At 56.6% G+C, this 27,447-nt stretch overlaps 1 protein-coding gene and 2 non-coding genes across 6 annotated transcripts in view; 1 reads left to right on the forward strand and 2 right to left on the reverse strand.

Moving 5' to 3' along the window:
• The window catches only part of Dpp9 (dipeptidyl peptidase 9), a 32,861-nt gene extending 7,442 nt beyond the window's left edge, over window positions 1-25,419 (reverse strand). The window contains exons 1-17 of one of the 4 annotated variants that reach the window (XM_023716852.1): window positions 25,239-25,415; window positions 24,384-24,436; window positions 23,125-23,281; window positions 22,517-22,605; window positions 18,740-18,996; window positions 12,754-12,866; window positions 11,476-11,649; window positions 11,226-11,394; window positions 10,925-11,038; window positions 9,476-9,604; window positions 8,205-8,266; window positions 6,818-6,918; window positions 5,129-5,306; window positions 4,862-5,024; window positions 2,167-2,246; window positions 766-918; window positions 350-485 (exon numbers count right to left, since the gene is read on the reverse strand). In XM_023716852.1, the coding sequence (XP_023572620.1) occupies window positions 350-485; window positions 766-918; window positions 2,167-2,246; window positions 4,862-5,024; window positions 5,129-5,306; window positions 6,818-6,918; window positions 8,205-8,266; window positions 9,476-9,604; window positions 10,925-11,038; window positions 11,226-11,394; window positions 11,476-11,649; window positions 12,754-12,866; window positions 18,740-18,996; window positions 22,517-22,605; window positions 23,125-23,199 (1,993 nt within the window). In that variant the 5' untranslated portion in view covers window positions 23,200-23,281; window positions 24,384-24,436; window positions 25,239-25,415. Of the gene's footprint in view, window positions 1-349; window positions 486-765; window positions 919-2,166; window positions 2,247-4,861; window positions 5,025-5,128; window positions 5,307-6,817; window positions 6,919-8,204; window positions 8,267-9,475; window positions 9,605-10,924; window positions 11,039-11,225; window positions 11,395-11,475; window positions 11,650-12,753; window positions 12,867-18,739; window positions 18,997-22,516; window positions 22,606-23,124; window positions 23,329-24,383; window positions 24,437-25,238 lie in introns of all 4 variants that reach the window. The other 3 variants (XM_023716853.1, XM_023716854.1, XM_004632759.2) reach the window with 3 other exon arrangements.
• Window positions 25,420-25,640: 221 nt separating this feature from the next.
• Trnag-ucc lies at window positions 25,641-25,712 on the forward strand. Its single transcript has one exon. It is a non-coding gene; the product is annotated as a tRNA-Gly (tRNA).
• A 193-nt stretch (window positions 25,713-25,905) lies between these two features.
• Window positions 25,906-25,978, reverse strand: Trnav-cac. Its single transcript has one exon. It is a non-coding gene; the product is annotated as a tRNA-Val (tRNA).
• Window positions 25,979-27,447: the final 1,469 nt, after the last annotated feature.

The raw sequence follows: 27,447 nt of genomic DNA on the forward strand, positions 1-27,447 counted from the left end.
CTCCAGCCTCTACTTTTTTTTTTTTTTTTTTTTTGTACTTTTTTTGGAGAAGGGTCTAACAGGGTGTTCAAGGGCTCACTACTAGATCAGACTCCTAGTGATCCGCCTGCTTACAGCCTCCCAAGAGCTGGGATTACAGGTGCGCGCCACCACGCCCAGTCTCTCCAGCCTCTACTCTGTGTCCCTGGCTGGGCCTCGAGGGTGAGGAGGAAGGCTGGGGTAGAAAGGCAGGAGGCCTGCAGGCTCTGAGCTGCCTGGGCCCTCGCATGCGCCACCTCAGGACTAACTGCCCGCCCACCTCATTCTGCTGCTCCAACACTCGCAAGGGTCCCGGGGCTCCTCTACTCACTGGCCGCCTCCATCATGCTGGCCCAGAAGCGTGGCTGCTTGTGCAGGGGGTCATCGTCAGGGCCACTGAGCTTGTACACGTGCACACAGGGCGGGGTGCTCACGCTGCTATAGTGGCTGATGAACATGTCGAAGTTCTGCAGGCGGCACGGCAGGGTGCTCACACCAGGGCACTTGGCAGCCACTGTCCCCAGGGGTCCCTTCTGCCATGCATGCCTCTCCCTGTCTCCATGTGGACCAGACTACAAGGCCACCCCATCCTGTCAGCCAGCCGTCAGGACAGGACAGGGCCAGGTGCCCACCTCCTAACGGGCCTGAGCTGCTAGCTGTACTCCTGTCTAGGGGACTTGCAACTTGGCTGTGGCTGTGACAACACCGCACCCGCCTGTGGGGACATTTCCCTGGAGTGGCACCCACCTGGCTCATGGAACAGCTGTGAGAGAAGCCAGGCGTGGTGAGGCGCACGATCTCACCAGCTGTCTCATAGCTGACCACATAGAGGTGGTGCTCCAGCGGTGTGTCTCTCGTCCCTTGGAAGTACACCAGCTTGGTCTCCTCGTTGACCCAGATCTGTGGGGGATGGGCTTCCTGTAACCAGCATCTGGACGCCAGGACTTCCGTCCTCTCCCTGCTGGCCCTGTGCCTGTGGTCAGGGAACCCGCTTGTCCCTTGCCTCTAAGAGAGGCCCCTGTCTGACCCAGCATCCTCTCGCAGGGCTGGAGTCACAATGCAGGGCCTGGACAGTCCCCTGGGACAGTGCGGACAGAGCCTGGGACCTACCAGTCCCTGGCCTACTTAGCCCATCCATAGGGCCCCATGGGCTCTTTGGGGCACACAGACCAGGATGGTCCCGGAAGGATGCACAGCTGCTGAATTTAACATCCTCTCTGACCAACCTCCAAAAGGACCTCAGAGCCCCAACAAGATGGAGGACACACTATTGCCCTGACCAAAGGGGCTGGTGGGGCCGGCCAGATAGCTCAGTGGACTAAAGCGCCTGCCTAGGCAGAGTGCAGGGGCCAGGGTTCGATCCCTGGTGTCAACTGAGACTGGGTGTGCTGGTGTACACCTGTAAGCCCAGCGCTTGGGAGGTTGAAAAACAGGAGAATCACTATGAGTCCGTCCGATCTGTGTAGTGAGACCCTGTAGTACCTGTACTAAATACATAAAAACAAAACAAAAACCATCAAAGGGGCTTGTGGGAATGGCTGCAGCCTGGAGCACCAGAGCCTGTGTGAGATGGGAAGGAGCCAGGGGCAGGCAGCCTCCTGGGGTGGGGATGTTGGGGGGCGGCTTTTCGGGGGGTCAGAGGTGGCGATATGAACAGTTACTGTAGGTCTGGGTGCACCCAGCACCCTGCACTCAACAGGGCTCACACAGTGGTGCACACCCACGACTGCAGCATTAAGGGAGGCTGAGGCAGGAGGATCACAAGCTTAAGGCCTACCTGGGCAGCTTAAAAGGGTCCTATCTCAAAATAATGAGTAGAGGATAAATAAGACTTTTATAGGTAAGTGGATATAACTGGAGACAATACCCTTAAGTGAAATAAACCAGACGGCATGTGCCAACATCGTATTGTCTCCCTAGTGTGAGATGTGCCAGGCAGCACTGGGACGGGCTCATACCCCAGGCCCAGGCTGGGGGTGTGACCTCCCCAGGGAAGATGAGAGCTGATGCTGGGGACCTGGAACCTGCTGCTTCCTAGCGCCACCGGTTCTGAGCTCCGGTTGCTCAGGCAGGAAGGAGGGGGCAGAGTAGGAGGGGAATTGGCTGGGAGGGGCAAGGCACTGCAGGCCCTCAGCTGGTGGCTGGTACCTTGGAGCCGTGCCGGGCCAGCACCTCCCATTCACCGCTGGTCAGCGCCATCTCCTCCTTGATGGGGCATTTAAATTCATCTGGAAGGAGGAAAGGAGAAAAGGTGAGAGGAATTGAGGACCCAAAGGCCACACTCCATCCGAACTGTGGCCAGGGTCCATTCCTGCTTCGTGGATGCCAGGTCCAGCACTTCCCAAGAAAAAAACAGATTCTCCAAGCTCAGAAACCTCTGATGACCAGAGGACATTTATGTTTGCAGATGCGACAAGGAGTCAGCTCCTGGCCCAGGTGTGACCTCACCAGCACAGTGGGGTTCTGCGGGCCCAGACTCTGCTGCGAGAAGCGGCTGAGGTGTTAGGACACCTTTTATTGGGACTGGGGCATAGGTGTCACTCTGAACTGGCTCTGGGAAGACAATGACACACTTGGTTTTGATACCTTCTTCTGAATCCCCTGGGGCCCAAGGGGAGCTGCTGTCAGTGCGTCTTGGGAGGAAGTTTCCTGGGCAGTCCTGGGTGGGCAGAGCAGCAGTGAACTGGGGGTGTGGAGGTGAGGGTAGGGTGACAGGTGCCTCCACCCTACCTGTTCTGCAGTCACCCGAGCCTGGGATGCCCAACAGATGTGGCTATCAGGTCTTGGAGGGCCCAAGGACAGGAGTCACACGTCCCCTCTTGGGCTGGGCTGGCCTCACTTCTGATGCCCTGGTCACCTCAAGGACCCAGGGTGGAGCCCCCATCTGAGGTCCTGAGGTTTCTGCCTGCAGCTGTTCTGTCTTACTACCCCACCTATGACTGCGAGAGCCACGTGTGCCAGGCACAGCCACCTTCTGCCCTGCTCCTCAGGCCACCAGCTATGCTCCTCCTGTCCTCTATCCGCAGCCGTGGCCAGGCTCTCTGATTGTGCCTGCTCAGTCCCTAAGTCACGTCGAGTGGCCACATGCTGTGACCTGAGAAGAACAGTGTGCCAACTTCTGAGGTCAAGAGGTCGCTTGAGGGCGCCATGGTACCCTAGAAGGGCTGAGTCTTGCTGCCAGCTCCCCTGGGCACCACTGTGGAACTGGCAGGCCAGCAGGCCTTCGGGGGCTGCCAGCTGATCCTCTAAGGAAAGCTCCTGGTGCTTGGTGCTGGTGGTCAAGCCATCCGGGCAAACCAAAGGCCACAGCGCCACTGCCAGCCCCGAGGGCCGATGCCTATGCGGACAACAGTGTCTTAGCCCTCCTTTCCCTCAGCCCCTTGGCTGCCCAGGATGTGGCCCACACCTGATGCCCCTCTTCCACTCCCCTGGACACTACCCATACTCTGTCCCTGTTCCTTGGGGGGCTGGCTGCCTCAGCCACTTATGGGTGCTACCTCTAAAATATGGGGCTCCGGCTCTGGGATCCATGGGTGAGGTCTGAGACATGTGTGGCAGGAACAGGGATGGTTGGGACACTGCCCAGCCCAGAGCACACCCCATCCCAGTGTCCACAGTGCCTGGGGGTTGGGTGGGGGGATGGGTGAGGGGGCACTGTCTAAAATCTGCAGGGTGTTGACTGCATCCTGTGCCAAGGGGGGTACGGCCTCTGGGAACAAGGGTGCCCACACACACACCCACGGGGGGGGGGGAGGGGACTGGGGAGATGGCTCAGTAGAATAAGTGCTTCCCTGGCAAGCGCAAGGGCCTGAGTTCAATCCCCGGTTCTGCTAAATAAATGAACAAACAAACAAACACACACCCACAGGGATTCTACTGTGCTCCCAGGGTCCTGCGGCTGTTGCTGACCCCCACATCCCCTTGGCCATGGAGCACCCAGACTCTAATGTCTAAGACCCAGCCCTGAGTGCTTTCTTTCCCTATGGAAAGCCCACAGGCTCAGAGGGGGCCTCTTTTAGTCTGCGCCCCAGAACCTCCTGGGTGCTCATGCCGCCTCCCCTGGCAGACCCAACACAGACGGCACCGGCACCACTATCATGGCACATGCATGGGGACACCTCGGGTCCAGCGCTCTGAGCTGGTCACCTCTCCTCATCCCTTGGCCTAAGTGCCATGCAGAAACCAGAGTCATCCTGAACCCATGAAAGATGCCTGGCTTTCTGACGTCGTTGGGCCAAGGCCCAAGTCTCCTGTTGCCTGCAGGGCCCTGCTCAGCTGCCCGCCCCCTCCCTACTCGCTACTCCCGCTGCTCCAGCTCCACGGGCTCCACGCTGCTCCTGCACAGCCTCAGCTCCCTCATACCCCGGGCCTTGCACAGCTGTGCCGTGGTGACCATCACCTCTGCAAGCTGCTGTCTCACAGTTCACTGTCCAGAGAGCTCTTGACCCTTGTTGTGAAAGAAGCTGTGGGCCTGCTGACCACTCCCTCCGCAGCCCTCACTCCAAGACAGCACCTGTTCCCAGAGTACTGCCTGCCTCCTTCCTGTCTCCTCCCCGGGAGCTTTCCATAGGACCAGGTGACTGGGGCCTCTTCACGCCACTCCAGCTTTGGTGTCTAGAGCTGGGGTCAGCCCTGCCTTCTGTTGGGGCTGAGAGTGACTTCAGCGCTCCAGTCTTACTACTCTGCCATGGGCAGCCTTGTGCCGACACAGCAGGGCCAGGTCTGTTTGTAGAGCCCTGGATGTGCACAGGGTCTGCAGCCTGGTGGGTGCTTCAGCGACCACTGGGGGGCTCCGCTGTGTATTGCCTCTTGGGAGGCCCCGGCCACTCGGCAGGCTGCTCACCTTCCCGGGGGCTGAGTGGCTCCGTCCAGTCATAGCCGCTGGGGTTCAGGAGGGCAGTGACTTTGTACAGGTGGCAGAACCCAGTTTTACACTCATTGGCCCGCAGGAAGCAGAACTCCTCAGACCCCTCGGGCTGGGGGAAGGGGTAGAAGATGTCATGGACCTGGATGGCAGAAGAGGAGGAGGTGGGTCAGGAGCGGGAGCCCAGTCTATCAGTCACTGGCGCCATCTCTGGGGACCAAGATGCACACAGCCCGTCCCACTTACATTGATCCAGACATTGGTGACCTCCTCGTATACCACATGAGGCTGGGCGCTCTTGGGGACGGCCCCGGCCAGGGCCACCCGCTGCTCCTCGCTCTCGGGGGACGGGATGAACAGGGCTGGGGGCAGGAGCACAAGCTGGAGCCGCTGCTGAGGCCGGTCCAGGAACATGGCCCAGGCGCTGGGGACACAAGCAAGACCACCACCCTCACTGAGGGCTCTGGAAACCATGTCTTACATGGCCAGGGCTGGGCTAGCATGTTGTAAATTTGTGTTTTCCTTCTCAACAATTTCTGGCCAATGGGTATTCGTTGTTTTTACAGTACTGGAGATGGAGCCCAGAGCCCTTGCACTGAACTATGTCCCCAGCCCTTTCTTTTATTTATTTTTTGGTACTGGAAACTGAACTCAGGACCTTATGCTTGCCAGGCAGGTGCCACGCCACTGAACTATGCCCCAGCCCTATTTTCTGTTTTGAGCTAAGTCACTAAATTGCCCAGAATGAGCATGAACTTGCAACCCTCCTGCCTCAGCCCCCCAGAAGGCTGAGATGACAGGCATGGGCCAGCACACTTAGCTGAGTGGACACTATTTCAGTTTCTGTTTCTCTCTCAAGCCAGGTCAGCACCCTAAGTAGAAAAGTGCTCTTACACACAGACAGCAAGCAGTGCAGCATCGGGGAGACCCGAGCCCGTGGCACCGGGCCTGCGCCTCCTGGAAAGGTGCTGAGAACCCCCGGCAGGGAAAGCACACTTTCCCACAAAGCAGGGCCACAGAGGACACACTCTGGGCTTCACAGCGACTCAGCTCTGCCCCCAAAGGATGAAAGGACTGACGGCCACCAGGGAGGGAACACACAGGGCCAGAGCCGTCAGCCTTCGCGCGGTGGGGGGCAGGAAGGTATGTGCCTCCTATGCTTCACGTGCGATAAAATCTTCCTCCCAGCCCCTTCCCACACACCCGTTATTTTTTTTTTTTAATTTTATTTATTTGAGAGAGAGAGAGAGAGAGAGAGAGAGAGAGAGAGAGAGAGAGAGAGAGAGAGAGAGAGAGAGTGGTGTGTGTGTGTGGCCAGCTCAGCCCACCAGGGGGCGCGACTGGCTGGCATGTGGTGCTGGGGGATTGAACCGCGGTCCCTGATGCTTTGCGAAGCTTGTTCTAAGTAGGTGCTTTAGACCACTGAGCCATCTCTCCAGCCCCACACACCCGTTATTTGGGATCACACTCCCGAGGCTGAGGCAGGAGGATCACCCTAAGTTCAAGGCCAGCATGGACTACACATTGAGAAGCTGTCTCAAAACAAAGAACTCCCAAACACATGAAAGCTTTCTAAGTTCCTGGCCTATATGTAGAAAGGTAAAGGCAGGGCCTGGAGCTGAGTTCTGGCCCTGGAATGAGGTTTCTTCTCTTACATCCTTGGGTCTGAAGCCACCTATACTCACAGCTATTGGTTTGAACCCCACTTTGGGAAACATGATAAAGATGTCTAGAGCACAACCAACCCTGGAATGGGGAGACCCAGCATCTTGTCCCATGCCTGAGCGAGTGTGGGTGGCTCAAGGATTTGGGCAGGCAGGGAACAGAGCTGTAACTAGGGGGGCTGAAGGCACACAGCGGGGGCCTGGCACAGGCGGCTCACCCTGATGCCAGGCCCATCGAGGGTCCCCGGTCGCACCCCACGAGGTCACTCACTACTTGCCGTCGCGCGTCCAGCCAGCCCTGGCGATATACTCCACCTTGGGGAAGAGCTTGTGGAAGGGCTGCACCAGCTCCTTTTCACACGTGGACACGATCTGCAGGGAGATGGGGCTGTCACACACTGAAGCAAGGTGCTGCATCACCCCCTACACCTCAAAATGTACACACAGGATGTGGCTGCTGGGACCTCGGGAGGTCACCTGTTTTAGAAACATGGTCCTTAAAGTGTCCTGGATTGAGATGAGGTCATGTCAGTAGGGTGGACCTGAATCCAGTCACCCCAGGGTCTGTCCAAGGCAGAGCTGGGGATGGAGCGCACAGGAAGTTGGCAGTGAATACAAGAGGAGGGCTGTCTGCAGGCAGAGGAGGGAAGGGCGTGCTTCAGCCCAGCCCTCCGGGAGCCTCACTGACCAGGACGTTTGCGCCTGGCCTCCAGGACTGGAGAAAGCACATGGGAGCGGCACTGTCTGCCGCACTTGGCTACAGCAGCCCCAGCTGACTGCGAGAGTCACTTGGAAGCCTCAAAGGGTGCAGAAGAGCCATGTGTGGCGGTGTACACCTGTTTCTTGGGAGGCTGAGGCAGGGAGACTGTGAATTCAAGCCCAAGCTAGACAACTCAGTGACAATGTCTCAGAAAAAAAGAAAAGCCACGAGTGTGGCTGAGATCAAGGGCCTGCCTGGGTTCCCACCTCAGCTACCAAAGAAAGGGAAAAGAAAGAAGAATGCAGAAGAGGGCTAGTGAGGGGGCTAACTGCACCAAAACCAAAACACAATCCCCAAGTTATCAAAACATATATATCTCCTCTCATATTTTCCCTGAAATGTTAACAGTCGTCACTTTGCAAAACTGCTGCGAGTCCTTGGCCTGCCTGTGCTCTCATCCCCAGGCGCGTGGGGTCCTCTGGCTGGCTGGTGCCCCTGCCCCAAGCCTTCCTGGCCCCTGCATGACGCTGCCCACCCTTCATCATCCTCTGCATTTGAGGGTGTGCAGGTCTGGGGATCAATCCATGGGGAGCTCCCAGGGGTCCCTGGGAGGACCGGCAGAGGGCACACCACAGGACAGGGCAGTGACCACCGTTTCCAGAAGGTGATGTCTTTTGCCATTTGCCATCAGTGCATGGCCCCTGGGTGCTGAGCACTGAGGTCTCAGTGCTACTGAGAAACAGAGAGAAGTACCATAGTGTGTCTGCCCATGAGGCCCTGCCCTAGATGCTGGGATAAGGGGAACACAGGTCCCCACCCTGGAACATCCCATGGAGGCTGCTGGTGGCAGAGGTGTTCCCAAGCCTGGAGGCAGCGTGTGGACCCCCACCCCACCCCACCGTCCACCAGCTGGAGCTGCTGCGTCTAGCAGCCTCTTGGGCCATGCAGGCACCCGTACCTTGCCCTCACTGTCGGTCTGGAACTCGGCCAGCTTCAAGGCAATTTTGGGATTCTTGCTGCCTGTAAAAGTGAAAGGGAGCTGAATGCACAGCTGGATGGTGTCCCTGCTGCGTGTTAGGGCTGCTGGTGGCCATAGGACGTGGTTCAGCCAGGGCAGGGAGAGGCTAAGTAGCCAAAGGTCCATCTGCAGACGTGTCCCCTCCCTGGCATGGGCACAAAGTCCCACAGGCAGGGACTTTCTGACTTACGAGTGGGACTCTAATTCTGACCGGGATGTGACAGTTGATTTACTGCTTAAGAGCACAGGCCAGAAGCTGGGGTGGTGGCCCATGCTTATCGTCCCAGCACTCTAGGAGGCTGAGCCAGGAAGAGTGAAAGTTCAAGCCCTACCGGGCAACTCAGTGACTTAGCGACAGCCTGTCTTGAAAAAAAAAAAAAAAGAAAGGGGCTGGGGGTGTTGCTCAGTGCAAAGGCCCTAGGATCAACCCCCTGTACCACCAGCTTCAATACCACTACAACCATTACACATGACTGCAAAGGGGCCAGAAAGCAAGGGAGAAGCCAGGACAGGCAGCACATAAAGCCGGAAGAGGAAAAGATGAACACCGAGGCCCTGGCTGGCGGTCAGGTTGACAGCCAGGAGCCTTTTTAAATTGGCAACGAAAACAAAAGAATAGGCTGAAAGAATATTTTGTATAACATGACTGTAATGCGCAACTCAAAAGTCAATTATAGGACTAGGATATAACTCATTGGAGCAGTGCCCGCCTGGCAAACACAAGGTTCCAAGTTTGACTCCTAGTACAAAAAAAAAAAAAGCCAATTTATAGAGCTGGCTATGGTGGCGCACACCCGTAATCCCAGCATTTAGGAGGCTGAGGCAGGAGGACTGCTATCAGTTTGAGGCCAAACTGGACTAGAGTGAAACCCTGTCACAAAAGGCAAGAAAGGCAAAGGTTTAAAAAAATTTTTTTAAAAAGGGATCTTATTAAATTTTCCAGGCTGCATCAATTTTTTTGTTGTAGTTCTGTTTTTGACACAGGGTCCTGCTGTGTACCAGAGCAGGCCTGGCTCAGGCCAACCATACACACTCAGTCTGTTGCACCTGGTTATGCTGGTTCAGTGATAGCAAAGCTGGGAGGCTAGAACAGAGAGCCTGTCCTGCCTGGGGACAGACCTGGCTGGACCGTGGGGAGGTGCAAGCCTTGCTGCCCTGGGAGTGTGGCGTGGGCGTACCAGTCCACAGGTCCCACAGGGCCCTGGGCTCACCTGTCCTGGGGTACCGATAGGAGTCCGTCTTCCTTTCTTCTAGTGCAGGGGAAGGGACGTGGATAACCTCCACCTCGGACTCGTCCACCTCCTCATACAGGATCCGCAGCGTCTTGAAGCCTTCAGAGCCTATGGGGAGGACAGGTTGCTAAGGGTGCCAGGCTGCAGGGTTCTCGCTAAGCCTGACACCTCTCTGATCATGCACCAGGAAGGTCAGCCCCAACCCCAGTATGTGGTCCAAAAGGTGCCCACAGGGTGTGTTGGGCCACACGATGTCCCCTAAAACTCAAGTAGTGATGCCTGACCTCAGAAGGTGCCTGCATTTGGAGGCACAACCTTTATTTCTATTTTATTTTTTAAGTATTGGGACAGGGTCTCACTACACAGCTTGGACTCGTAGCGATCCTCCTGTTTTCAGCCTCCTAAGGTCTCCATGGCAAGCTCAGTGCACTTGGGGTGGGGCTGGCACAGCACGTGGTGCCAGGGATCAAACCCCAGTCCTTGCACTTGTCTAAGTAGGCTGCTGAGCTATTTCGGTGGCCCTTGGATGCAAAACCTTTAAAGAAGTGACTAAGGTACAATGAGGTCACAGGCTCACAGGACAGGGCAGTGACCACCATCACAGGCTGGGCCCTGCCTGGGGCGATTTAGAAGGATTTTTTTTTTTTTTCTTTTGGCTACTTCAGGCTGCCTTAAGGGCGGGTCTGGTGCAGCTTCTGGAGCTGGCAATCGAACCGCCGTCCTGCGCCCCTGACTACATTTGCCCAAGCGGTGCTTTAAATAACTGAGTTATCTGGCAAGGTGATTTAGAACCTTATAAAAACAAATCGGTCAGGTGTGCAGCATGGTACAGGCTTGGGATCCCAGCTGCTTGGGAGGCAGAGGCAGGAGGCGCTCAAGTTTAAACCCAGCCTCTACAACTTGGTGAGCCCTGTCTCAGAATACAGTTTTAAACATACAGGAAGATCGGGGTTCCATTCCGTGATACAAGAAAAAAAAAAAAAAAAAAAAAAGAGATCACACTGTGCATGCATACACACACACACACACACACACACACACACACACACACACAATATAAAAGAAGCAAAAAGGAAAGGCGGAAGAAGGAGCTGTCATGAGATGTAGCCCAAGCCCTGGGTAGCAACAGTGCAGAGGGAGCCTGGTGAACAGGCCATACTGGTGTCCTGGGGACTGCAACCGTCACTGCCACCTGCAGCAGTGCTATAGGCTGAGCTGGGAGCAGGTGCTTCCCCAGGCCCGCGCAGATTCCAGTGTGACAGTGACACACGCCTAAGGACTCACAGGCAGCAGGGCCAACCATGCTGACGAGGGCTCTGTGCAGGGCTCGGTGTGGCACTGAGCCCCAGCCCCTCTGGTGCTGGGCAGGAAGCAGCAGGGTGGGATGCAGGAGCCTGTGTGGGACAAGTGTTCAGCAGGGGGACCCACCTTCCCAGGAGGCCGTGGGGCACCACCAGCAGCCTGTGAAGCGGTCGAACTCCTCTTGGATGACAAAGGTGGCCACACCTGCAGACTTGGGGTCGTCCAGGACATTGGGTAACCCTGGGAGGAGAGGGCGCACGTGAGGGGTGCGGCCTTGGGGGCTGGAGCAGGAGAATACATGTGTATGGGGTGCAGAATCTTGGGGTTGGAGGTGGCCAGGCGCCCTGATTAGGCAGATTTCCAGAGGAAGGTCAAAGACCACGCAGGGATGGTCTCTCGCAGCCTCCTGTAAGGCGGCCGGCCTCACCCTTGTGGCAGAATGTGAGCCGCCGCTCCTCGCCTGTCTCAATGTTGGCCACCCACACGTCACTGTTGTTGATGAAGGAGAAGAAAGCAGGGTCGGCGGGGCAGATCTTAGGGTCCATCCGGGGTCCTGAGCACTGGGTCTTGATCTCCAGTGGCTTCATGGGGGATACCTGGGGACAGAGAGACCAGGCTCAGGAGCAAGCCCTGTTCCCACCCTGCTGAGCCACGAAGTCCCCATACCCTGGGCGCACCATGAAGCCGTTCTTGCCCCCGTCACGGCAGTGGAAGAGGCTGTTGTTGGCCTGGAACAGGAAGAGGCCGCTCGCGCTGTGGAAGTCATAAGAGGTGATGCCAAAGACGCCCAGTCGCTTGCGCTCACGCAGCAGCTCCTCCTCCCGAGAGTAGACCCCGTGGTGGGGCGTGGCCTGGGGACACACAGCCATGTTAGCAGCGTGGACGCAGACAGGGCTCCTAGCCCCCAGCCTAGGGCCACACGACCGCACCAGAGCTGCTGAATACCAGGACCTGTGGCCAGCAGGGCTGCAGCCGGGCTGCCAGGGTGCCGAGGCCCTGGCACAGTAGTGCTGCTTGGCACCCAGGGTGCTCAGTAGCAGGAGCTTTCCAGAGCCTCCCAGAAGCTTCTCTTGCCGCGTCTCTCCTGATGACCTGGCCACAGCCGCCTGCCCCCACAGCCCCTTCCTGCCGACAGCAGCCTGTTTACACCCAAGCCCACACACTCCTCCTTTCTGTGAAGCTGGAGTGAGAGTGAGGTCCACAGCCCTGACTACTAGCTGCACCTGCCCTCCGGGGGCCAGGCGGCCACAGGATTCCAAAGACGGGATCTGGAGAGAGTACCATGCAGGTGATGTCTGTCTGTGGTTTTCCTGAAGTACTAGGTATTGAACCTACACTGTTCACTCCAGGCTCCACCTCCAGCCTTTTAAAATTTTGACACACGGTTTTCACCAAGTCACTGACTTGCCCAGGTTGGGCCCAAATTTTTGGTCCTCCTGCCTCAGCCTCCCAGAGTGCTGGAGTGACACTCAGGGGCTACCACGCAGCCTCCACATACGCTTTAAAAAAGGAGAACAGGGCTGAGGCTGGAGCTTTGTGGTGAGCACTTGTCACACATGTGTGGGGTCTGGTTCCAGCCTCAGCACTGCAAAAATAAACAGAAGGGAGACCCAAGGCAGTGTTAGCTCACCCTGTACAGAAAGCTATGTAAACATGGGCTGCTCCAGCTGGGGACAGAAAGGGACAAGCCACAGTGAGCGCACTGGACTGTGTGGGGAGACCAGCGTGTTCCACGCCCGCCTTATGCTATGCAACAAAGTGCGCCCGTGGAAAAGGCACTGTGCCCTCCCTGGGGCTGGCATGATGCAGGGCAGCAGGATGCATCGGTGCGTCTCCGTGGTAATCCCAGCTGCCTGGGAAACAGAGACGCTGCTGTGACGAGAGCTCTTTTTGGAGTCGGCAGGCACGGTGGAGTCCTCGGCATCTCCTGCCCTGACGGCCCCGAGCCTGCTCACCTGGAAGTGGTCCAGCATCTGCTTCCATGACAGCAGCAGCAAGGCCTCCTTGCGGACCTTCTTGGGGATCTCGGAGTAGAGCAGCGAGTTCTCCCGGCTTCCATAAGGCATCCCTGGGGAAGATGGGAGGGTTAGACCGCACCTGATCAGTCGGCAGGGGCCCAGCGGTAGCGTGGGCCCATATCCCTGGCTCAATGGCCAGGGCCAGCTGGCTCTGTGGCAGGTCACTCTGCTGGGCTGATGGTGACACACCTGCCCTCAGAGAGCCTGAGACCCTGGGCCTTGCTATTGTGGTGACCAGGTCTACCACCTGGGACATTTCTTTCTTTTTAATGTATTTGGTACAGGGTTTCACTATGCAGTTTGGTGTTATGGTTTGTGTGTAGGTGTCCCCCCAAAACCTCATGCAATCTTGGGGCAACTTCAGGAGTTTGTGACTGATTGTTGTGGGTGTGGATGCTGCACCTGCCCTGGCCAGGTAATTTGCATTTCAATGTAAGGAGGAAAGAGAAGTTAGCTGCTTGAGCTGCTGCTACTCTCTCTGTGCTCTTGCTCCTTGCCACCACCATGAAAGGTTGCTTTCTGCTCTGTGCTGCTCTGTGTCGGACCCAGCTGAGTATGGACTGAACCCTCCAGTAACTGTGAGCTAAATAAACCTTTCCTTCCTTCATTCTGAGTGTCGGGTATTTGTCCCAGCAACGAGAGAACAGTAACTAAGACATTCGGACTCGTAGCGATCCTCTTGTTTTCAGCCTCCCCAGCACTGGGGTCACAGGTGTGCGCCACCATGCCCGGCCTCAGTGGCCAGCACGCACTGGTGACAGGGATGGAACACCGGTCCCTGCATGTGCCTAAGCAGGAGCTTAGTCCACTGAGCTATCTTCTCAGCCTCAAACTCAGGACCTTGTTTCTGTCAGCACCTTGTGCTTGTCTGGAAGGTGCTTATGCTGCTGAGCTATCTTCCCGGCCCTATCAGGGACATTTCTGCTGAGCACCGTGTCCCTAATCATAGGGAAACAGCTCAGGAGAGAACAGGAGGCTGTCTGGTGCCTGTCACCATGTGAGGTGCAGGGTGAAGGGAGAGCTGACGTGGGGCTGAAGGAAGGAGAGCAGGCCTCTCACACCACAGGCATCAGGAGCGGAGCGGCCTCTAAGGCTGGTGGGTCCAAGCTCCTCTGCTCTCTGCCAGGAACCAGTGACAACCACTGATGTCCCCAGACACTGAAGAATCACTCTGGCGAGACCCACGGATGCAGTCTAATTCTCAGAACAGCAGCAGCAGCAGTTTTTGGGTGAGACCTTATGCAGGTTAAAGGAGGTTCCAAGTGCGAACGCTCTCGGCACAACACAGGCGTCACCGAGGTGACCTGCACAGCTCATCAGGAAGCTGTGGGTTTCACCCACTCATATCTCAGGGCCACCTGGGGCTTCCTGTTGGAGATGCAGCCCTGTCCTCTGTAGCAGGTACAAGAGTGAGCCCTCAGTTCCTGTGTGGGCTGAGGCCAGGGCTCCCAGAGACTCCGGAGTCCATGGATGCTCAAGTCCCTTATACAAAATGACACAGCAGAAAGGGGTAGGAGCATACATCTGTCATCCCAGCATCTGGGAGGCTGAGGCAAGAGGACTGCAAGTTCAAAGCCAGCTCAGGCAAGTTAGCAATTCAGTGGGATCTTGTCTAATAATAATAATAATAATAATAATGTTTGCAAAGAACCTATGCACATCCTCCTGTAGAATTTAAATCTTCTTAGCTAAGGCCGGGCATGATGATGCATGTCTATAATCCCAGCACTCAGGAGGCTGAGGCAGGAGCATTGCCACAGGTTCAATCAAGGCCAGCCTGAGCTATATAGCAAGACCCTGTCTCAAAAAAAGAAAAAAAGTAAATAAATAAATCTCAACTGATACAATGTATGAGCGGCCTGCATAACTGCTACTGTATCATTTAGTAAGCTACACATTCAGCACAGGATGCTCTGCCCTGGGTCTCCGATCCGTGGATGGGATGTTGTCATTCGCAGAGTCTGCGGCTGTTAGCTCTGCAGATGTAGACCTGTGGACACCGAGTGCCAGCCATGCTAGCAGTGTCCCACACCTGATGGGTGACAGTGTTGTTTTTATTGCTAAGGAGAACAGCAGCTGATGAATGACAAGTTCCAGCAGGCCTCAGTTTCCCCCATTCTGTGCAACAAGCTAGGGTGACTGCACAGGACTCCTCCAGGGTCCAGCCATGTGGGCAGCACACAGGGTAGGGGGGCTCAAACTTCTTTTTTGCTTTTAATTATTTATCTGGGTTTTTCTTTTTTAATAGAGTCTTGGGGCCAGGGAGGTGGCTCAGTAGAATAAGCGCCTGCCTGGCAAGCCAAGGGCCTGAGTTCAATCCCCGGTTCCGCCAAAAAAAAAAAAAAAAAAAAGTCTTGCTACATAGTTCAGACTGGTCTTGAACTCACTATCTAACATAGGCTGGCCTTAAACTTGAGGCAATCCTCCTGCCTCAGCCTCCTGAGTGCTGGGATTACAGGCACTAAATGGCATCCCCAGGCCTTGGCTCTGAACTATATCTTTAGCCTTTATTTTCTATTTTTGGTTCAAGTCAGGGTCTCACTAAATTGCTCAGGCTGAGCTTGAACTTGTGATCCCCCTGCCTCAGGCTTGGAAAGTGCCCCACTCAGACTTAATTTTTTAAGGTGCTGAGAACTGATCCTGCAGCCTTGTCCACTCCAGCGCTCTGCCACTAAGCCACCCCCAGTCCTGTTCCTCTTTGAAGCCACCTGGGTACAGCCAGGCTACAGGGCTGTGAACAGCCAGAGGTTCCAAACAGGAAGCAGAAGGGGCCCTGCCAAGGCCGTGGCGCCTCCGCCCCTCTGCGCTGATTAATCAGTGATCACACCAAGAGGGCGAGCCAGCGCGTTCCTGGACAGGCTGCTGCTGGCACCAGGCTACGACGCCTGGCACGGGGCAGAGGGCAGAGGCGGTCACCTTCCTGCCCTGGCTTCTTCCTCTCCCAGCTCTCCCCTCCTCACACATCACTGCCTGCTGTCACCCACTCTCTCCTGAGCCACACCTGGTCCCTGCACACAGTGGCCTTGGCGGCCAGGCCACGTGATGGGAGCTGAGCCTGGCTCTGCATCCAGACTCAGGGGCTGACGGTCCTCACTTACTCTGGTAAGGGAGCTGCGGAGTTGTCTAGTACCTACTGCCTCCGTGACCGGGAAGTGCAGGCAAAACTGAGTCTGGGCCATTGAGCCCTGGGCTCCGAGCCGCTCTGGCCCGTCTCTGCAGCTGGGGGCAGCCGCTCTCTCCTCTGCCCTACAACTGGCAGTGGGCTGCAGCCTTGACAAAGCAGCCTTTCCACGGGATGCCAGTGACAAGAAACACATTCTCCAAACACCAGTAGCCAAAGACCTTGGGTCTGGGAGAGGACGAGTCACACACTCAGTAGTGGTGGATCTGGTGCCTGGAATCATGGTGTGATGTTACACACGCACCAGCCAGCACCAAGATGTACAAATACCAGGGCTGTCGGGAGACCTGCTCAAGATCTCTGAATTCAGGACAGCGCTGCCTGCATTGTGTCAGGTAATGAGGTCGGGATCACTGAAGGGTGACCATCGCCCAGAGAGACAGCTTGCTTCTGGGCTGCTCCAGGTACCTTTTGGAGCCGGCCTCCAGCCTGCCCTACCTGCGAAGAAGGTCCTGCAGAGATCTTCCCACCCCTTCCCAACACCCCCAGGCTCCAGCTAAATGGACTGACCTATGCTGAACCAACCCAATCCTGCCTGGAAATTTGGAGAAAGCCAAGAAAGACTCGCTCACCCTCCCAGACGCTGCCATGCTAAGGCCAATTGGACTATCTGATTTATGCTAAGCCAATTAGATTCCTTTTTTTTTTTTCAATTAGATTCCTTTTCCAAGAATTCTGGAGAAGGCACTTCCTTTTCACCAGGCTGCTGCAACCTGGGAGCCACGGAGGTGCAAGTGGGCTCAGCCGGTAGTGTGGGGAGTGCAGCGCATGCTGGGACCTGGACGGGCTTTGGGTTCTCTGCTGCCTGAGCCGGTGGGCTTTTGGCCCAGGTTCTGTGAGCTGCCTTTACCCTGTGCCTACCATGAGGGGCTCCTGTGGCTCACACCAGCTTGTGGTTCTACGCAGGCTGGATAGTGGCTCCAAAGAGAGACGTTTCCCTGCTGGGGCCCAGATGTAAATGGCAGTCACCAGGTAGACTGGGACAACATTTACAGATGTGAATGACTTTACGGCTGGGGCCCAATGTCATCAGGCATCCTTAGCTGAGAGAAGCAGGGGACATTTCAGGTAGAGAGAAGAGGATGCAGGTGTGTGATCACAGAGCACAAACCATAGACGTAGCCACAGCAGAGGAAGGCCAGCGGCTACCTGCAACTGGAAGTGACAGGCGACAGGTTCTGCCCTTGTTCCTCAGAGGGATCTGGGCCCTGCGGCCACTCTGGTTTTAGCCCAGTGTAACTGATCTCAGACTCATGGCCTCAACAACTGTAAATACGTGGATTTCGGCCACATAAAGCCACTAATGGGTGGCCACTTATCATGGGGGGGGAGGGGGCAAAGAAGTGACCCGGAGTGGGATGACCCTGGGAATGTGAAGAAGGAGCACAGGCTAAGGACACACAGTGGTCAGGGGCCACAGAACTGCACGGACGACCAGTACAGGCCACGGTGCACCAGCGTCCTGCTCGGGGACACTTCCTGTCCCGATGGCTCTGTTCTCTTGGGTCAGTGAAACCCGAGGCTGTTCCAGTCCTGATTTCTTCTAGGCCAGTGCTGACGCACACTTGCCTGCACAGGGCCAGGTAGTGCACCCGGCTGCCTTTGCCACTGAGCCAGTGGCACGGCTATGCTGCTGTCCCGGCTTGAAAGGCCCTCACCCGAGGCCCGGGCACCTGGGCGCATGCCCACGTCTGCTGGCCCCTTCTCCTCCACCCCATTTATTTCTGTGCTGCCTGTGCAGCCCTGTCTCTACAGAAGAACCACAGGGACCTCAGGGAGAGGACAGTCACTTGCTGTCCCCCCAGGCTGTGTCATGGAAACACATCAGCCTCAGCAGAAGGCGGCTTGAATTCACTCACTCCTGTATTCATTTAGGTATCAACAGAGAACTGGGGTACGCGTCTCTGGCCAGCTGTTTGAAAGACAAGGGAGGGCCGGGGAGATGGTTCAGTGGAATAAGCACTTCCCTGGGAAGCACAAGGGCCTGAGTTCAATCCCCAGTTCCGCAAAAAAAAAAAAAAAAAAAAGACACGAGAACTGGCACAGACAATAATGCCAGTGCTGCCTTATCCCCATCATGGTGGTTCTCAAATGGGGATGATGCTGGCCACAGGGAACAAAGGGTAACATCTGGGGACATGTGTGGTCACCACGTCTTGGGGAGCTCCTGGAGCAGAGTAGAGAGGAAGCCGGAGATGCCGCTCAGCACCTGCAATGCCAGGCTGCCCACCCTGCAAACTGCCCCAGCCCTTGTGTGCCTGGCACTGAGGTCGAGAAGCCCAGCCTCTGGTCGAGAGCCACACAGCACCCACTTTCCCACGAGGCCTCTTCCTGCCAGCTCCGAGCCAGGAGGAGCAGCGGGGCGGTGCCCACAAGCTCCGCTCACTTCCTGTCCACCTGCTGAGGGACAGACTGGCCTGGCTACAGAGGCAGCAGGAGCCCAATGAGGCCTGGCCCCTGTGGTGAGGTGCTGGTGGCCCTGCAGGGTCATGGGCCTGCCACCAGCTACAGGAGATATCAAAAGTGCCAAGCACATGCAAGGAAGAGGAGGAAGACAAGCCGGCACTGAGCATGCGCAGCTGGGGTAGGGGTGGGGGTGCAAGGAACACACATCATGCTACCCCGAGCAGTGAGCCGTGGAAAACTGTCCTTGAGCCCTGTGAGCCTGCCCAGGGTCCAGCAGTGACTGGACACTGGGCCCTGTGAGACCATGCTGGCCTTCCCGCTCCAGGCCAGGCTTACCCAAGTAGTAGAGGCGGTGGGAATGGGGGCCAGCCTCATCCATCTTCTGCACGAACTGGAAGTCGTGCGGAGCCTTGTTGACGATGAGGCCCGAGTACTTGCGGCTGCCATGGATGATGCTCCGCAGCCCATCCCATGAGTGCTTTGGCACCTGGAAGCGGGAGGCTGGGTCGTCCATGTCGCCCACAGCGGCCCGCTCAGCCGGCGGCGGGGTCCCTAAGGACATCCTCTCGGCGCCTTCGGGATGCAGTGACAAGCTACACAGGAGGGAGCAGGGGGTGGGAGAGGGTGAGCAGGGCAGGCACATGTGGTCACTCTATTCCTCAGCTGCCCCAGCCTGAGCTCAAGGTGTCTGCTGTTCCCCAGGCCGCTGTCCCTCGGCCAAATGACTGAGGTGGTCTCCTGCCTGGACACCTGCCCGCTCCAGTGCAATTCTCCTGGTGTCCTACAGCCCAGGATAAAAGCTGGTGCTCAGTGCTGGGGGTGCGGCCCAGTGGGCGCCTGCCTAGCAGCATGAGGTGCTGGGTTCCATGCCCAGCTCCACCAGAGAAACAGGACAAAACAAGACAAGACAGCAGCGGTCAGGCCTTCGAGGCTGTTCTGAATTCCAATCTCTTTCATCACCGCGCCCAAGAGTTAGCCTCCCACTCACCCCGGGCCTGTGCTTGTCCGTCACCGCCGGCTGCACTACTCTGCTTCACTCTGCTACACATCTCCGCTTTCTCATCCAGCAGGTCCTCAGAAACCCTCCTCGACAACCAGATGCCACCTGCCTGCCCCTCCCTTAAACATTCATCACCATGGTTACTTCTGACCACCTGTCTCCCCCACATCTGTCCCATGCACGGATGTGTCCCCAGTCCCAGACGTGGGCCCCTGCACCCTGTGGGTCCTGCTCTGGGCAAGAACTAAAGAACGAACGTCCCTTGCTAAGCCTGCTGCCCCAGCAAAGAACAAAGGCCCAGGGGAGAAAAACCACCCTTGCCACCGTGTGATGGGTCTGCTGCCCAGGGGAGGCTCTTGGGTGCACTGTGAGCCCCAGGGTGAGCAGGCACTGCTGCAGGTGTGCCATCTGGTGGGGGCGACAGTGCACACCCTCTCTAAGGCCTGGCCACCATCCCTCTTCTGCCCCGCCCCCTCACTGCCACCAGCTGGCTGAGTGCACCGCTTGACTGGACAGGCTGAGCAAATATTTGTTTTAAGGAATCTAAATATCAGGCCACAGCAAGCCAGTTCCAGAAGCACTGGGGCAGCCTGGAGAAGGGGAAGCGAGGCCAGCCAGGAGGCCCTCTGTGGGCACCTGGGATGCCCTGGCCTGGGTGGGAGGCTGAGGGCCCCCAATTCTGGCACCATCGGCTCCCAAAGGCTTTGCCCCTTGCCAACAAGAGGCTCCATGAGGCAACTAGTGTGGGTAACAAGGCCCTGGGCTGCTGGGAGAGGGGGGCAGGCGGCCCTGAAGTCCTGAAGTCAGCCCGCCTGGGCCTGAGACATCTTGCTCTATAGAGGGGAAACTGAGGCCAGGGGCAGAGCTGCTCATGACAAGGGCATTTGGTGGAGGTGTCCTGGCTGAAAAGTCATGGCAGGAGAAGTAAGGTGTCCCACAGAGGTCCCCACTTGTGTCTCCTGGAGGTGAGGCCCACGGGGTGAGTGCCACAGGACACTGCTGGCTGGGCGCAGAGGCCTCAGGGTAGCAGGGCCCACAGCACATGGGTGAGCGGACCCCCGGAAGGTGGTCTCTGAGCCTTCAGCTACAGGCTGCACCACAGGTCCCTTCAGAGCCACCTTCAACAAAGGACAGAGAAATATGTCTCCTCGCCCAGGCCCTGGGGGTATTTGGGAGCATGGGGAGCCCATGTGGCTACCCTCCAGCTAGGAAGAACAGGGCTAGCTAAGGCCCTCCTAAGATGTCCTGAAGGCATGGACCAGAGACCACTAGTGACACAGAACCCTCAGGTCAGATAAGCAAACCTAGGGAGCCCTGAGGACCTGCCATAGGCCACACACAGGGATGTCCCTGCCCTGGACGGCTGCTGTGCTACTCACCTCCTGGTGTGGGGTGGTAGACAGGGGCCAGGTTCAGGCCCCAAAGAGCATTCAAGAGCCCACACATAAAGCAGGATGAGGTGGCCTGCATCTAACACTCCGAAGGCGGAGGTAGGAGGATCCCATGAGTTCAGGGCCAGCCTGAACTAAAGCAAGACCCTGTCTCATAAACAGAACAAATTTTAAAAACCCAAGTCAAACAAAGAACTCACTTCTTCCAAGTGCTTCTGGCAACCCAGAGAAAGAGTTGGCTTACACACCCCCAAACTGCTTGCTCGTGGCAGAAAAGGAAGAATTTCAGAACTCCCCCCAGGGTCCCACAAGCACAGTGAGAAGCACTAGGGCACCCCCACCGCTTATCTCCGCAGCAGAGAACCACAGCCAGGTATCTTGCCTCTCATCACCGCAGAGACCCCAACAGGCACAAAGGGGATCCAGGAGCTGGGAAGTGGAATGCGACATCCGGGACATGACTAGGAGTCTTCCAGATGTGGCCAGACCTCTCCTGCTCGTGCCTGCGGGCAGCCCGGGGCCTGGCACAGGAGCCCGGCTCAGTGCTCACTTCTCTGCTACCCAGAGGCAAAGCAGTGGCTGCAGAGAGGCTGGGAGGGGACAGGGGACAGGCAAGTCCTTTGCCAGTGCTGGCCTGTGTGCTGCTCCTGAGTCAAGAGTGTACACATCTGAGAAGAGGAAAGGGGATTCCAGGCCACTTATCCCAGGCCACCTATGCTTTCTTCTGGCCAATGGGCAACACCCTCCTAGCCTATAACGTCACCTGCAAACCTGCAAACAGCTTCTGACTATTTGGGACAAGCAGTCATTGTCACAGCCAGCCTGGGGCTCTGAGGACTCTCTCCATGCCAGTATGTCAAGGGTGGGGACTGGTCACCCTTAGGTGTCTGACAGAAACCCCAGGGGTCCTGGGACACAGGAAGATGGATTCTCAGCACTAGCTCTGAAGGCTGGCTGAGGGTGTTTGGAGTGGGGATGGGGCCCCGCCCTTCTGTGATGGGAACAGCACACACTGCCCTGAGGCCACCTGAGGCTTCGGCTCTTACCACCCAGCTTCACAGAGCAGGTCTGCAGCCTGTGCCCTGCCCCACACTCAGGCACATGGAGACACAAGGGAGCTGACCACAACTGCGTGAGTGCCCCAGCCCCACTTTCTCCCATTCTGCCCAGTCTCCTCCTGCCTCCTCAACTGCCTGGGCTTGCTAAAAGGAAACATGGGCGCTGGTGCCAGGGTGGATGCCCACGGTCAAGGAATCGGAGAATCGGGGGGCTGGGGAGATGGCTCAGTAGAATACTTCCCCAGCAAGTGCAAGGGTCTGAGTTCAATCCCTGGTTCCGCCAAAAAAAACAAAAGAAAAGGATTCGGAGAATTGCTAGCCTTGGAGCCTGGACCTGGGGCTTGGGGTACAAAACTGAGCTCCTGCCCGAGCCATGTGGGGCCAAGAAGCTATACACAGTCTGTGATCCTGGAGGCAAGGTGTGTGATCACATTTGTCTTGGGACTGAAAACAGACCCAGAGAAGTTCCGAGAACTACGCGGCTTCATCTGGTGAGAAGGAGTGGAGCCCCAGGTGCCGGGTTCTGTGGCCCCCACCACCAGCAGACACCTGCTGATGTTTGAGGACCTCTATGCAGGGAGCCTTCTACTGGGATCTATGGGTGGCCCCCCCAGGACTCTGGTGGACATTGGGGTGCACGTACCACCTCTCAGCCAGTCTTTACCTTCTCCAACTTCCCGTGTTCTCCTTGTCCAGGCGCAGCTTCTTAAGCTTCCGCATTAACCGCTCAGCGGGTCTCGGGAGGGTGGGGGCCTGCGCAGCAGAGAGACCACACTGCAACCACAGGCGGGCGCACGGATGGGGACGGCATTCCATGCCCCCCGCCCCTCCCCACCTGGCACAGCCCGGGGACACCCCAGCACCAAGGGTACCCTGATGCTGCTCTGAATGGTGAGAGTGGGCTGGGCCTGGGCCAGAAGCCCACAGTCTCTTAGTAAAGTGGTTTTCTGAGAAGACCCTGGGAGGGAAACCCATCTCTTGCTGGGTGATGATGCCCTGCGCTACTTCAGGGTCTGCCAGCAGGGAGGCCATCACCCCAGTTGGCCCCTTGACCTGGGGACAGGACTGTAACTCAAATAAACTACTTTCCTTTATAACTTAAAAAAAATAAAATAAAAAGGCCCCAAGAGTTTCAAAAGACTTGGGTTGCTAGCTGAGGGGCATGTGCCGGGAGCAGCACCCTGAGCCCAGACCTCTCCCGGTAGCCACGCCGCCACGGCCTCCGCGACCACAACTTCATCCGCGCTGACTTCGTACTCCCCAAACACCCACCTCCCGGCTTTTGCACTGGCCGCTCCCTCCGCCGGACGCCCTTCCCAGCTGGCTGTGAGACTCCCTCCTTTTCATCCTCCGGGCCCCAAAGCACCCTTCGGAGGTCTTTCCCGAGCCCTTGATCCACAGTTGCCACCTGGTCACCCCATCACGACACCTGGACAAGAATGCTGGCCTGGAGGACGATTCTATGCAACTCTTCCTCTGGGGGAAGGGAGATCCCAACTGGGAATGAGTCAGCCCCCACGGGACACCAAGTGATGTCGGGGGCAGGTGTGGTCATTACAACTGGGGGAGCCCCAGGAATGGAGTGGTGGAGGCTGGTGATGCTGTCCAGCACCCTGCAGTGCCCAGGACACCCCACCCCAGAGAACCATCAGGCCCCAAATGTCCCAGTCAATCTCACTGGGATATCAACAAACACAGTGGCAGGGTACTAGCTGTCCAGCTCCTGCCGTTCTGAGCCCAGGACATGCCTGGCACTCGGACACATGCCATAAATGCTCTAGGTTAAAGACACAAGTCACCATCCTCTCTTGAATGCCACTGAAAGCAAAGGGACCTTCGGTTCAGACAATGGCCAGCAGCCACCTTCTTAAAAAAGCCACGCCCCATGCCCAGCAGGTGGTCAGATGCACCTGGACACAGGACAGAGGTCACAACAGAAGAGGAAGAGCAGTCACTGAGGAAAAGAAGTTATTGGCTACACTGTCAGTGCAGGGGAGAAGGTGTGGGTCTAGTGTTGGAGAGAGGGGTTCTAATCCCAGCTGTGCCACTTCTGGGCTGTGTGACCTTGGGGACACCATCTCACCCCTCTGTGTGTCCAGTCTCCCCCAGCTATCAAATGGGGCTACAGTGAGGATTTGGTAAGACAGCACACACAAATGTTTTATAACACAGCGCCTGGGATAGCATGAGTGACAGCTCACGCTGGCAACTAAAGAAATGATTTAAAGTCACACAAGAGGACATTTGAACTCAAGTCTCTTTCAGAGCCAGAATCCACACCAGTCACTGAGCAAGTGCCAAGCACGGTGTTGGACAGGTAGAGGTGGCCCCACTCAGCTCTCTTCCCACTTCCTCCCTGAGGTCCTCAGAAGGGGCAGCTGTAGAGGACAAAGGGCAGGGGGCAAAAGGCCTTCAGCAAGTTCCATCGCAGCCAAGGGGCACCGGAAAGCCACTTGCTGTCCATCTCTCCATCGGAGCCCCAGCAACTCACATCCCAGTCTTCTTGGGTACCCAACCTCAGCACAACTGACCTTCTATGGGGTCCGAGGAGCCTCCATTCCAGCCACGGGCAAAGGACAAAGACCTTGATGGAATAAATGTGTCATTAAGGCCTGTACGACCTAAGAATTCTCTCTGCCTGGCTATGCCTCAAAGCCCTATCTGCACACCCCGGCTTGCTTGCACTTGGGAGAGAAGTCATCCCACAACGCCCTGGCACAAGGGAAAGGGCTTCCGGGCTGCTGACTCGGTCCACACCTCCTGGGAAGAAGTCCCTGCTCCTCGAAAGCAGGCTCATCCTTGCCACTGAGGCAAGTAACTCCCTCCCGGGCCCCAAGGAAACAGTGCAGCGGGAAAGGACCAGGTCCTTTCGGATGGCTCCACCAGCACTGACGGGGAAGTCTCAGGGGTGGCGGGGGAGAAGGTGGGCGGCAGGGCGGCAGGGACCCTGCGAAGGGTGGGGCCGAGGCCGAGGACCAGGTGGGGCGGGGTGCCGAGCCGGCAGAGGCGGCGGCGGCGGCGGCCTCCCACGGAATCTGCGTGGCAAGCTGGGGGGACATCGGACCTCCAGGGCCTTCAAGGCAGCGCGAAGGCTGCCGAGGTCTGGCGTGGAGGCCGAGATGTCGGGCCCCCCTAACAGGAGACAGTGCCGGGTGGCCTGGGGATGGCCGCGAGGCCGGGCCAGGGACAGAAGCTGTCAGCGGAGGAACTGAGGTGGGGAAGGAGGGACGCGGGTAAGGGGAAACCGAGGCAGGGAGAGAGGGACTCGTGGGCCGGCCGTGGCGGAGCGCGATGGCGGGTCCCGGGGTCGCGGCCGAGGAGGGGCCGGTGAATGGCGGGTTCACGGTCACGCACGGGGCGGGACGGGGCGCGCGGGCGCGGCTCACCGGGGCGCGGGGCGGTAGCCTGGCAGGGCAGGGCGTCCCGGGGGCCGGCGGCGCCTCACGATCGAGGAACCATGCCCACGACTGCAGCCCCGGAAGTGGCAGGCGCGGGGGACAGCACCGGCTACAGACACGGGGGACCCGCCGGCTCAAGCCCCTTTGACCCGGAAGTTGAGCTGCCCAGGCGGCGCTCAGTGATTGGACAGCGCTGGAGCGGTACCAAGACGAGTCACCGCGCAGGGGACGACGCGTCAGTGGGGCCGGCCCGTGGGGCGCCCCGCGGACGGCTTCTTCTTGGGATAAGGGGAACTTTAGGGGCGGGACACCCCTATGTGATCTGGTATCGCCCAGTGGAACCAATGAATCTTCTATTAAAGGAATCTGAAAAACTACTTCCTCACCTAGGCGTTGGTGGTATAGTGGTTAGCATAGCTGCCTTCCAAGCAGTTGACCCGGGTTCGATTCCCGGCCAACGCAGCTGTTTTGTGAACCCTGCAACTAAAATTTTCTAAGTCGTGGACTCGCAATCTCTATTTCACCACTTTACAGTCACTATAAAAATTCCATCGTGGAAGTTTCTAATGAATAAAAAAGAAAGTTAAAGTGAGCAGCTCCACGATAGGTGCTTTCAAGTAATTCTAAATACAACACTCAATAAGAAAACAGGGTGTGTTTCCGCCCGGGATCGAACCGGGGACCTTTCGCGTGTGAGGCGAACGTGATAACCGCTACACTACAGAAACCCACGGATGGACTCCTTTTTTGTACTTTTACTATATAGCTTTAATATTGTAGATTGCTACATTGCACTTTCTGCTGCAAACACAGTGAACAGCCCAGCTGGTTCCTCTTATCCTGAGTATTCATCACTCTCGTGCATGAAACAGAAACGGGAAGAAAGCAACCAGGAAAAAACAAACACTGAACTAAACATCTAATGCAACCCCAAGACCAAAAGAGCCGCCTTTCATCACTTCAGGTCATGCGTACAGGTTAGACTTCAATATCATGTACGTTTCTCTTCAGATCCACGGATTACTACAGCACAATTCATTTAAGGAAGTTTCTGATAACTTTTGTCCGTGTGTTCGGACAAGAGCTGTATGAAATTTAAAAGGGAAAAGAGCCAAACAGAGAAAAGGTAATTTAAATGGCTTTTACATCATCACCAGAGCTAACTTGTTAGTATGATGACTTGTTAGAAATTCTTAGTAGAAGAGGAGGGAGAGAAAGGCAATGATGTAGATCGTACTGCTGAAATACCTGCCTCCAACCTCATGAGGAAGAGAGCGGGCCTCCGATGCAAATACCAAGCAGGCAATACATTAGCAATCGAGCACTTGGGAGGCTGAGGCAGAAGGGTCTCTGAGTTCAAGGCTGGCCTGAAACACATAGCAAGACCCTGTCTGCTACGTTGGAGTCAGAAACAACAGCTTAAAACACTTCTGTATTTTTGTTTCTCTTTAATTTTTATGTAATTTAATGGCTCTCCTCCTCCCAAAATAGTTTAAAATGTATCCCCCCTAAAAAAATACAATGTATAATAGGCCTATTAAAACCCTCACCAAGGGCTGGCCAGATAGCTCTGCGGACTGAAGCACCTGCCCTGACCCCCCGGGGCGCGCTGAGGCTATTGAGGCTGCTTGGGGGCGCGAGCCTGTAATCTCAGCACTTGGGAGGCTGAAAACAGGAGGGTCATTACAAGTGCGATCTACCTAGTGAGACCCTGAACACCCTGAAAGCCCTGTAGACCCTGTACCAAATACATTAGGAAAAAAACCCTCACATTAAAAATTTGTTGGGTTGGGCCGGAGAGATGGCCCAGTGGAATAAGTGCTTCCTTGGCAAGCACAAGGATCTGAGTTCAATCCCCGGTTCTGAAAAAAAATAAAAGTTATAATTCTATTTTTTTGCTTTTAACAGAACCCATCTTTTTGACATTTTCAACATCTGTTTCTGGGGGATATTTAATCATTTCAAATGCTGTAAAAGTATATTCAGGGCCTCTCATTTGCCACTAATCTCAGACTCCACTGTGTTGGGGCAGAGCACTGCCACTCATCAACACATTGTCAAGATTTGTTGGGGGCCTGGCCCTAGCTCAGTCCTTTAAGTGGCTGCTTCCACAAAGCTGTCAGTCTCAGGTTGCTGGAGTTGGAACCTCACACCTCTCAAGCTGGCCAAATGTGCCCTGAAGGCATTCGAGGAACAA

The sequence above is a fragment of the Octodon degus genome, unplaced genomic scaffold (assembly GCF_000260255.1).
Source record: "Octodon degus isolate 3935 unplaced genomic scaffold, OctDeg1.0 scaffold00050, whole genome shotgun sequence".
Classification (NCBI taxonomy): domain Eukaryota; kingdom Metazoa; phylum Chordata; class Mammalia; order Rodentia; family Octodontidae; genus Octodon; species Octodon degus.